Below are 12,340 nucleotides of genomic sequence, written 5' to 3'. Positions count from 1 at the left end.
AGGAGAAATACAGAAAACAGCTTTTTCTTCCTTGGTGGTTCTATTCCACGGTTTTTTTATGCCTGTCTCTGTTGCTTCGACTATATATTTTGTATCATTGGGTACACTGAGGCGCAGTTTTTGTTCTTGAAGCCCTGTACTGTTTTGTAGACTTCATTTTGTTCTTATCAAGCGCTATTCTTCTTTGTTCTCTCTTTTTTTTTTTTTTTTTATTATTGTCTGGGGTGGGTGATTTCCTACACTTTTTCGAAGCTTGAGGAGGAAGAGTGCCTCGGTATTGGCGATGAAAATTAAGACTCAATCATGTCGTTCATGATGAATAAGCGGAGCACTACTTTTTTGACCAAAGAAAGGCAGCACAGTTAAAGAAAGAAAGGCATAAAAAAATAAAATAGAAAAGCAAAGGGTGGAAAATAAAGTTGTCCCTTTGACAAGCACTTCTTAGCTCTCTCTCCACCTTTCTTTATTGCTCCCTCCCTCCTTTCCCCTCTCCCACACGCTTCTTCTTATCCTCATTCACCATTTTCCCTTTCCCCAACTCCAACTCGCACCTCACACCCTTCAACTTCCACTTATAGAAAAATCAAGTGCACGTATGCAACAATGCCTCAGTACCAAGAAGACCTAGTGGCAACACAAACAACAACGACCACAGCAACCATGAAGGATGCCAATGGTGCTAACGTTTTGGATCTGAAAACGTTGATTGAGGAACTTGAGTCATCGATTGAGGTCCCTTCCGTTTTTATCTGCCCAATCTCGCTCGAGCCAATGCAAGACCCCGTCACCCTTTGCACGGGACAAACCTACGACCGTTCCAACATCCTCAAATGGTTCTCCCTCGGCCACAACACCTGCCCCACCACAATGCAAGACCTCTGGGACGATTCCGTCACGCCCAACACCACTCTCCACCACTTCATCCTCTCCTGGTTCTCGCAGAAGTACTTGGCCATGAAGAAGAAGCTCGAGGACGTTCAAGGCACCGCCTTGGAGCTCCTCGACACGCTCAAAAAGGTCAAGGGTCAAAACAGAGTTCGCGCCCTCAAACAGCTTCGCAAACTCGTCGATTCCCATCTCTCCACCAGGAAAACCGTCGAGGAAAACAACGGGCTTGCTTTGATTTCTTCCCTGTTGGGTCCTTTCACCTCGCACGCGGTTGGGTCGGAAGCGATTGGGATTCTTGTCAATTTGGATTTGGGTTCGGAGCTGAAGAGGAATCTCATGCAACCCGCGAAGGTTTCTTTGTTGGTGGACATCATGAACGAGGGAACCATCCAGACGAAGATGAATTGCGCCAAGTTGATTCAAATGTTGTTGGTGGAAGGTAACCCCTCGGAGACAGTTGTCTTATCAAGTTTGAGTCTTTTGGTCGGGGTTTTAAGGTTAGTGAGAGATAAAAAGCACCCAACAAGCGTTTTAACCGGACTCATATTACTAAAAATTGTGTGTTCGCGGGAATCGGTTAGAAGCACAATTGTAAGCATAGGAGCAGTGCCTCAGCTGATTCAGCTTTTGCCCACTTTGAACAACGAGTGTTTAGAGATAGCCCTCAACATTCTCGAAGTCTTGTCAACACTTCCTGAGGGAAGATTGGCTTTGAAAGAGTGTCCCAATATTATTCCCAGTGTGGTGAAGTTGTTGATGAGAGTCTCGGAAAGTTGCACACAATTCGCATTGTCGATTTTGTGGGCTATTTACAAGCTTGCCCCTGAAGAATGTGCTTCAAAAGCTGTTGAAGCAGGGTTGGCGGCGAAGCTACTTCTAGTGATTCAGAGTGGTTGCAACCCAGTACTAAAGCAGAAATCTGCGGAGTTTTTGAAAATGTGCAGTTTAGATTACTCTTCTAGCATCTTGATTTCTAAGTGTATGCTTACTGCCACAATACAATGAAAATGAAGAAACATTTGTTCATAGCTAACTTCGTATACGTATACTTGTTTGTGGCAATTGCAAATTGACGGTCGGAACATAACAACTAGTTGGTGGTACTACTAATTAGGTTAGAGTTGGTTGGAAATTCAAATCAGCACGTATCGGATAACGCTGTGTGCTTTTGAAATAATTGTGGGAAGCTGAGTTGTAAGATCATAGAAAACGATAATGTAATAGTAGTCCAATTTATACCGAAGCCCCACTTTTTTGTTCCTGTGTGTTGGGATTAGCTGGAGGACGAGGACTGATTAATTACTCTGTTTTTGTTTCATGAAAAGAAATTGAGGAAATAAGAGAAAGTTTCAAATTTGAATGAAGATCGAGACGGAGAATTTAATTTTTGGTTTTGAAATTGAATGATATTTTTTCCCTTTTTATTTGTGTTTAATTGAATAAAAAAATGTGTGCACTTGGTCTGGTCCAAACAGATAATTGAATTGCTTTGTGTTATTGTGGGAAGAGGGTAGTGTTGATGACAGGACAGAAAGTGTCATTTTTGGGAGAAAAAAGATGAAGGGTCAACAAGGAAGAATCTGGATTAGGTGCGGTCAAGATCGGGTGACTATAGAGTATTAAATAAAAAGTGAAGTAATTTTAAATGTCGAGGAAGACAACGAGACATAATTTATAGCATGCTTTTTCGTATTTAAATTTTCACAAATCCCGTTTTCCATGCCATGGCGCGGCCTCGTTTAATTTGAACAGTCCTAGGAGTAATGGGTCAATCTTGATATGTATTATACTGATAAAATAGTTATAAAAGTGAATTTTTTATTAAAAAAAGAAGTTTAATACTTATTTTTATCGACGCAGAGACGCTGCCACTGACGCCCACGATACAGCAGAATCACCTCTTCACTGCAACTCGTCTCTCCTTCTTGCGAAACACTCTTGAACCAGAATAAAAGGAAGATTTAAAAAAAATGACTAATTTGAACATTTTCTATAAAATATGAGACAACTATAAACATATGAAAAAAAAAATTATTCTTTTATCAAATTTAACTAAAATAGGTATTAAACCATAAAAAAAATTATCCTAAATTTATTTAACCAATTCTCGTTCTAGATTGATTTGTTTTTTGTTTGGCTAAATTCTCAATTAAAGGGCTTGGCAAACAAAAATTGATGGCAGTATACTATTTGATGGAAGCCGGGAGTGAATTGGTAATAGCTTCCAGCTATGTTTAATATCTCATGATGTGTTTAGGTTTTTTATTCAAAAGTTATAAATGTAATACTATTTGTAATACCTACATTATTGATGTTTTGTATATTTGAAGTCTGTAACACAGCTTTTCTTTAAGGCGACAAGCACTTTTTGTAGTGAGAAAATTCAGTTAGTGAGTTCACACGCACATAATCATGGAGAGTAGTTGAATCAGATATTTTTTTAAAAGTGGATTCTGCCATGGATCACCTTTAAAAGTGATTCTTGCATGAGTAGTGAGATTCCAGATCAATAATCTGCTGCAGTGCGAGGTTGTGTTCTTTAATAATCTCATTCATCCCATTACTCTGATGGATTAAAGGAAGACTTTGAAACGGTTTTCCACAAATGAATTCTTTTGTATATAAACACAAATTCATTTCGTCTCAGCCTAAAATTGTTTTGTATATAAATCATAAATTAAAAATTATACAACTTTTTACACGAGTTAACTTAGGTATAATTTATTTTTTAATTTGTTAATTTTTTTCTTCTAAACACGCCTTATATAGTCATAGAAGTCCTTATTTTCTCCGCTAACTACTTATTGTAGTTCACTTTTGATTTTTATCACTTCGTTTGCTTCTGTTTTCATCACAACATATTTTAGAGCAGAAATTAAAAAGAAAACAAAATAATTACGATATTGCATTTTTCGTTAATTTTAAATTAAAAATAATTCTATAATTTGATTATATGGTGTATTTTTTAGATTTTAAAATTGTTTTTTAAATATAATGGATAAATAAAAATACTAATACTGTATGAGTAATAAGATCAAATAAAACAACATTATAATAAAGATAGTTTTTCTAGTTTTTTTATTTATTCTATTCCAAAAACAATTTCATTTTTACTCACTTGTGAGCTATATGCCTTTCTTTTTTCTTTTTTCACTTCTCAATTTTTATCATGTAATTAAAATAAATTTGTGCTTGTAAGTAGAGTTAAATGGACTGTTTTTGTAGACTAGTCCATCAGTCTTTTCAAATTGGATGACCTTGGTTGTAATTTTCAATATATCAGACTTGGACGGATCTAATCGGCCAAAATGGTTTTTCTTGATTATGTTGTCTTTTATTTTTTAAAATGTTTAATTATTTAGATAGTTCATTTTTCGTGACTTTTTTAAATAAGTTTTTTACTTTTTTTTTCTCAATTAAATTTTTATTTTTGAAAAGTTAAAACAATTAGGTTATTCACGTTAGTTCCATTCTAATACTCTTATAATTTTTTTGAATTTTGAATTTCTTTTTTAATTCTTTTTATTTTTATTTTTTATATTTTAAAAAATAAATAAAATTATTATATGTAAAGTTAACATTGTGCTAGATAAGACACTGTCATTGTTACTATCATTACTTTACATATATTTCAATTTATTCTTATATTTTTATTTTGTATCAATTTAATTTTTATATTTTTATTTTATCTCAATTTTGATAAAAAGAAATTTAATCAAATTGAAATCAAAATAAACTTTTATTCATGTGTGAAAAATCATTTATTTTATTATAGTGAAAGCTGCTTAATAATGTAGATCTTGATATTTTGTAGTTACACGTCAGTTTCAGTTTATCTACACCATTAATACCCTAGATATATATCTTAATTATGAAATAAATTAAAATATTATAAATTTTACCATGTATATTTATAAAATCATTAATGTAATTATTCATAAATATATTTTAAAAAATCTTAAAGAATAAATATTATTAGCATAAATTTTGAGAAGTTCAAAATAATGCAAGTTAACTAAATATTATTAATGGCCATTATGAAATTTAAATTTTCATCAATATCAGAATACATACATGTATATACCTATTAAATATCATATTATTTAATATCTTTTATTTGATTGAAAATTTCTTTCTCATATATTATATTTACAAAATTTTATGTTAATTCAAAGTTATTTAACGTCTTTTATATATAAATCAAAATTGACATAATATTTACTTTTTAAAAATATTTAAATACGAATCACTTAGTTTTTTGTTTAATCTTAACAAAATTCCAAATAGATTATCATGCTGATATAATTTATATTTTTTATGATGTAATAAAAAATCAGTTTTATATAAAATTATTAATGGCATAACATTTAACAAGAATTATGAGATAATAATAGTTTTCTATGTGATAAGAATCACTTTAATTCTTATAAGTTTAATAATCTATTTTATTTCAGTTTTGATAAATAATATTAATTTTCTCACTCATTTTCAAAATCTGTAAAGTTGATTATCAATTAGTCAATTTTGTCTCAATGTTCTTCCTTCATTTAAATATGTAACTTTTTCTTTCTTTCTTCTACTTTTTAAATAATGCCACTGTTTTGGTATAAAAGTTGAGACCGAGATATAAATTTGATGAGTCACTTCTTCTCCTTCCAGCAGTGTAATTATCTTCACGTCTTCTTCTTATGTAGAACTCTTAGGGGAAAAAGGGGCTGAGTACCTGCAAAGGCACTCCGACGCTCAAATCAGAAAAAAGGGGATGATAGAACCTTTCTTAGTTCAAAAAGTAGAAGAAAATCAATATTCTCTTCCTAAATCTCTCCCAGAAAAAACATACATTTTTTCCTTCTTGTTTTTCATATTTAACCTAACAATAAAATAAACCGTTTACCTAAAAATTCGGTTGGTTGGAGAACCTGACTATTTGAAAACACAAAGTGCTTGATACTGGGTTAGTTGATTCCGTGATTTGCGACATTATGGCCAGATATTTCTAACCGCTTGTTCTTTAGTTTATTAGGATTAATATGTCCATTTTGACTGAAATTGACGGAACGTCTACTAACCGTTTAGTTCAATCAACAGACGATCGCTCAATGATTAATGCCGAAAGCCGTGATGACAAGCATATGATATTCCTGAACGATCGCTCTACCTAATGGGTAGACGATCGTTCAGGAATGATCATAAGACAACTTACTATTGTGTGTTTTATTTATCCTTAGTGGTCGTTTGGGTTGCCAATCGATCGACTCAGATATCCCACCATATTGCAGCCTTTTTCGTTTGTTTATAACATAAATTAATTACTTTCAAATAAACAATTTTAAATTTATTTTAATAATTAAATCCAATCAGAATAACATAAGTGAATCGCGGATGCCATGGAGAAGACCAAGGATAAGGCTCAAGAAACCCTCCAGAAGAAGAAGGAAAAAGTTGCGGCCAACAAGGAGGCGGCGCGGCGAGTGGGTGATAGTGGTGCCGATGTACTTGGAAAAACAAAGGAAAGCGTGCATGATAAAGCCCGTGATGTGCACGAATACACGCCGGATACTGTAGGAAACAGCGAAGGAGCATGTGGCTCATAACATCTCAAAGGCCAGGGATTCTTTGCGCCGCCTCAAACACGCATTAAAAAGCAGTTTGGATCGTTGGAGAGCCTAAATTCGATGATGGGGTGACCAACTTGTTGGGGTTTGCCACTGCTTATGGGATGTGTGTGTGGGTTACGTTTATCTCCAGCTACGTGCAGTCGAGGGCCATGGCGAGGCACCAGTTTGCAAGAGTTAAACATTATTTAATTGACAGTGCATCTTAAATACATCAGACCATTTTCTTTGTAGACAAATAGCCAAGTATTCACAAGCTTGTAGGACAGTTTCTATATTTTAAATAAATTACCTATGCCATCCCCAACATGTCTGTATGCATCTTTTAATTTATCAAGCGATATTAAAAAAATATAATTAGCACCTCCTGATGCAGATTTTCCCATACACAGACTCCCAAGAGAAAAATTTCCATTCTCTGTTACGAATTTGGATGATTCAGTTGCAGACAGTGGAAAAATCTGAATCTTAAGCTGAGATCCAAAAACAACCATTATGGGGCTGTTTGTTTCGGACCAACAAGGGTTCTTGAAACATGAGAAAGGCTTGTTGTCAAGTATGGAAGTAGGGCTCATCATGGTTTCGGTTTCATGGAAACCTTTCGAGTGAAATTGGTGAACAACCTCTGAAGAACTGAAGAAAGAAGACGGAACGAATTTATACACGTGGACATATTTTATTTATAAATTTATGATAACATGTGTTATTATGATTGGATTTAATTATTAAAATATATTTTAAATTGTTTATTTGAAAAGTAATTAATTTATGTTACACACTGCATTATACAGAAAAACATGTTTAACGAAAGGACGCAAAATTTATGATAAGAATTAATTTCACACACTTTAAAATGAGTGATTGAATTAATATTATTCATTAAAATTGGGAATAAAATAGGTTATTAAACTATTCTTATGAAAATAAAGTTTTAGTACGTAACAATACTAAGTTTCGGCTATGTGACAAACTCAAACCAAAACTCGTTTCTGCGTGTATTTGAGTCTCTAAGACGACGAAAACAAGCTTCTATAATGGGAGATTAAACTTTAGTTAAAATATTCCTTATATATTATCATAAAGCTAATACAAGTAATGGACTGTTAATAATTATTTTACTAATGTTATTTGGTGATGGGTATATACAACTTCAACTCAACTTCCGTTTCCCTCCGTTTTACTGTTAAACACGTGTCTGGGTCGTTTTCGTCTTTGTCTCATATGCAATGAAGTTCTATTTGTTTCCTTTCAAATTTTGTAGTGGCGACAAGTTAGAGCGACGTGTCGAATTAAAGTGCACGCCCACCGTAGTACACGAAGCACCCGATCCACGCTCTCTATCCTTCCCTTCACCCTCTTGCGATCAAAAAATTCGAAACCATAAACCTTTTTCACAGGTCACAATCTCCGTTTCACCAATTTTTTTTTTTTTTCATTTTTGAAAAATAGAAAATGGCATGGCTGGCTCGCTCCTTCGGAAATTCTCTCCGACTCGATGGCGACGGAGATCACGAAAACGACACCGTACTCGATCCACCTACCACGTCATTGAGAGACCCCCTGCAGCCGCAAGCACGAGAAAATGAATTCGGATCAGAATCAGAAGAAGAAGAAGACGAAGAAACGGAAGGGCGTGGAGTCAAAGAAGACCTCGACGAAATCAAGCAAACCCTGACTCGCCAATTTTGGGGAATGGCATCCTTCCTCACTCCGCCGTCAACGGATTCTCATTCTCATTCTCTTTCTCTTGCTCATACTCAATCCGATCCCTCTTCGTGTATCTCCAATCAATTCAAACATCGCTCTTTTTCTCCGAACGAAGAACCGCAATTGGACGAGGCTGCCGTTTCCAATCGCTCTAATTCGGTTTCGTTGGGATCCGATTCGGAAGGGGATTGCGGTCCAGAACAAGGCGCTGTTGGAATCACGGAGGAGGTCTTGGCCTTCGCGATGAACATCGCTATGCATCCCGAGACGTGGTTGGATTTTCCTATTGATGAAGAAGACGACACCGACGGTAAATTCATGCAGACACTCACTAGAGATAAACGCTGTTTTTAATTGGATCAGATCACAGCACGATTAATGGACATTGAAATTTTAACTGGTTCTTGTAGTTGTAGTTGTAGATAGATCGGTAGCTCGTGACCGTTAGTTACACCGTATGATACATTTTAAATGTCTTCGTAATTTAGATAATAATGTCATGACAGTATGAGTGATGGTATGGTTTCTCGTGTTGCGTGATTTAATTGGATTCTTTTACTCATTCGTTTCATGTTGTTGAGATTTTGACGAGGTGAATTCTACTTGTAGATTTTGATATGTCTGATGCACAAAAAGAGCATGCAGCGGTTGTTGAAAGATTAACTCCTAGATTAGCTGCGCTCAGAATTGAACTATGCCCTTGCCATATGAGTGAAAGCTATTTCTGGAAAGTGTATTTTGTACTATTGCATTCAAGGCTTAACAAAGAAGATGCAGGGGTTTTGTCTACAACCCAGGTCAGTTACATGGGCTTTTGCTTTAAACTTTCATGTCCATGGTTTTCAAAGTTACCTAGTGGGCTTATACTTTGGAATTAAATTACCAGATAAAAATGGCCAATCATCCATTGTGATTAACTGGGGAATGTTTTGGCGTGTGAATAGTTGTAAAATATAAGTAATCAATGGAAGTAATAAATCAGGCTAATGATATGGAGTCCAAAAGCTACCGGACTGTTGCATTTATTTCCTTCCTTCATGCTGCTCAGTTCCCAACTTTATACGTGTGGAATTGGATCATTTGAGCTAAAAATCCTCACACAAACACACGCACAGACACATACACATATGTCTCAGTGGTTCAAGTTACTTTACTATAGAATTCGTAGAGTCTGTGCTTTCTGATTTTGATATTTTTATCAAGATGAAACTATCACACTCGCAATGATTTTTCCTTTGAATTCTGGCTTGTCAATGATAATGTACAGGATATTTAAATCCCTGTCACTTACGAACTTTGCAGACGATTTTTTTATAATAACTTCTAGGAGAGATAAATAATTCAACGAACTTCTCCATAAGTTAAAATTAGCTTATGCACAAGTTAAATATTAAAATTTAGAAAACTAGGTGAGAGAACTTTTATAAATTAGTCTATGGAAAAGATAATTTCAATTATTTTTTTCTCTTATAAGTCCTTATGAAGAAGTTCATCCAATCAAAACTTGTAGGAGATTTCTTTGGGTTTCAAAATATATTCTCCTTACCTGTCCATTTGTCTTTCCGTTTTCTCTTTGGACATTAATAAGCCAAAATCTATTTGTTATGCGCTCCATGTTGTAAAATCTATTTATTCTGAGTTTTATTCTCATTTTGTAGAAGATATTTAGCAATCTTTGATTCTTTAGGCAAGGAAGATTACTAAATTCTAATGCACTTTTCTTTCACTAGTGCTTCTCTATTATGCAAAATATATTATTATTTATGTTGTAAATGTGTAATCCTTTTGTCTGTACTAAATCTTAATGACGCGTACTATTGATATTGACATTGTTTACGATAAATAAGTTCTTATAATCTGCATTCTTCAAATATTATGTCTCATTTAAAAAATAGACAAACAGTAAGTCTTGAGAAGAAAAGCATACCTTTTTATATATAAGACGAGCATAAATTTTATAGTTCTGCATTATGATTGGATGGTTAATAATTTAATTTGCGAAGCCGTTTCTTCTTCCAGCTTCAAATGTCTATAACTATTTTGAAATAATGTCGTTTGAAATTGGAGTAAGTTGGATCTATCACTGTTCCCTATGAAGAAAATTTTGTTTATTTATTTAAGTGTGCCTTTGCTTTGGTTGGTTTAGTTATCATCAGAAGATTGGTTTCTAATGTTTATATCTAATGTTTACGTGCACTTCTAGATTCACCTAGTATCATATCTACCTTAATAGGTACATGAACTTTTCCGATGTCTTAGTTTTAACACTTGCAGATCACGGCAGCCAGAGCATTGTGGATGCAGGAATTGCATAAACAAACAAAGCCTGACTTTGAAATTTTTGGAAGAAGTGCTTCCTACCCAAAAGACAACGCACGGTACAATGAATTAACTCCCAGCCTATTAGATGATGCTTATTCTGATGACATGCCTAATCAGACATATGGATATAGAACAACCTCTTTTTCCGCGAGGACAGATTATGAGACTGATAAATACATGGTTGAAACATCTGGAACGCATCTCACTGATAAGTCTGTTATTGAGGAAAAGTCAATTATTAAAACTGATAACAAGGATCCGAAATGTGGTCGACCCTCTCAAATTATTATTAAGGATTATGATGAAGATGACGATGAGTGGCCAGAGGAAGATTCTGATTTAGGTGAATATGGTGGAACAACTCTCCCCATAGTAAATGAAGAAGACATATCCTTCAGCGATCTCGAAGATGATGATTATGGCATTAAACCTGTTACTTTAAGTACAGGTGGTTTGAAATTGGTTTGAAACTTCAGTTCAGACACGACCGTGGTCATTTTAGGTTCTGTAGATCCTCACTCAGCACTAAGAACAGTTTAGAAAGTTGTCTAATGTTTGGAAGCAAGAGTGCTGGTGTCTGGAACATTCTTTTTTATATAAAGAATGGTGAACGAAGTTGATAAAATGCCGTGATGCTATGTGAAGCCGTAAAAAGAACTTGTTAATCCTTTTTTCCCTACATCTTTTTTGCCGCAAGGCTAGGTTTGGGTTCTAAGTTGCAGGCCGTGTTTTGAAACAACTAATGAAAATGAAAGATTGGAACTAAGACTGTGATTTCTGTTAATCCCTGTTCTTTTGAGATTCAAAATGAGAATGGGGGATGAAATATATGCTACAATTCGAAGGACAGCTCTCTTTCTGAAGGTACATCATATAGGTGGAAAAAGTGTATATAAAATCTCTCTTATTTGTCCTCAAAAATAGATATTGGATTTTCTCGTGTATTTTTGGCGGTTGTAGTGGGGTTTGGGATGCTCTTTCGTTCCTTTCCATTTTGGGGTGTTGTCCTCCTGATTTGCCTTGCTGTAACTGTGTCTGAAAACAATGACGTGATTATTTGAACAACTTTGAATGATCGGATGGCATGATATGAAGGAGAAACAGAAGGTTGTAAATTTGGAAGGGAGAATTTTAGTTTTTGTACATTGACCTCAGTTCCGTTGTGCATTAACGTTTTGCAGATATACAAACGATTTCACTAATCCTTATTTTAAAGGTGATGAATGATTGATATCTGAAGTTTTTACAGGAAATTACACATTGCATATACTTTTAACATTTTAAAACAATTTTTTTCACCCTGAAGGGAGTGTTTGATTGGGAGAGCTTTTCAGGCATCTTAAGCTGCGAATTAGAATCTTATATTTAGTATGAATTAGAAACATAATTATAAAACAAATATATTTCACTTCGTGGAATGATATTTAGGAATAAAAAAATATATACCAAATATTCTCTCAAATAATGCAAAGTGAATTTGTTATAGATTAGCCTATATGGCTAGTTGATTTCACTTGACGTTTCCTGGTTGACTCTTAAATGATGATGGAAGCCTTGCCGAGCGCCAATTCACGGCTAATCTTCACTCGTGCTGATATTCTAAAAAGGTGAATTTGTTTGAATACTTTTGGAATGTTGGAATTTCAAAGGATTGATAACGCAGAATTAAAATAGATAAGAAATTAGTTCTGATTAGTCATTTTACTCACCAAGGTCACCCAAACAACAAAGCTATTAAACCTCTTCCGATTTTAGCTACAGATTCGAGTTGGAGGTAAGTTAGGAGGCTGACTACTTTATACTCTTTG

At 34.5% G+C, this 12,340-nt stretch overlaps 2 protein-coding genes across 2 annotated transcripts; both read left to right on the top strand.

The window, feature by feature from the left end:
- The first annotated feature begins 227 nt into the window (after window positions 1-227).
- LOC108330669 (U-box domain-containing protein 30) lies at window positions 228-2,145 on the top strand. Its single transcript, XM_017565177.2, has one exon. The coding sequence runs from the start codon at window positions 604-606 to the stop codon at window positions 1,891-1,893; it is 1,290 nt and encodes a 429-aa protein (XP_017420666.1). The 5' UTR covers window positions 228-603; the 3' UTR covers window positions 1,894-2,145.
- Window positions 2,146-7,791: 5,646 nt separating this feature from the next.
- Window positions 7,792-11,186, top strand: LOC108332161 (uncharacterized). The gene is made up of 3 exons (XM_017567330.2): window positions 7,792-8,520; window positions 8,820-9,007; window positions 10,485-11,186. The coding sequence occupies exons 1-3, from the start codon at window positions 7,956-7,958 to the stop codon at window positions 10,998-11,000; spliced, it is 1,269 nt and encodes a 422-aa protein (XP_017422819.1). The 5' UTR covers window positions 7,792-7,955; the 3' UTR covers window positions 11,001-11,186.
- The last annotated feature ends 1,154 nt before the right edge of the window (window positions 11,187-12,340 follow it).

Source organism: Vigna angularis, chromosome 4 (genome assembly GCF_016808095.1).
Source record: "Vigna angularis cultivar LongXiaoDou No.4 chromosome 4, ASM1680809v1, whole genome shotgun sequence".
Taxonomy (NCBI): Eukaryota; Viridiplantae; Streptophyta; class Magnoliopsida; order Fabales; family Fabaceae; genus Vigna; species Vigna angularis.
This window is presented reverse-complemented; position numbering and strand designations above follow the sequence as displayed.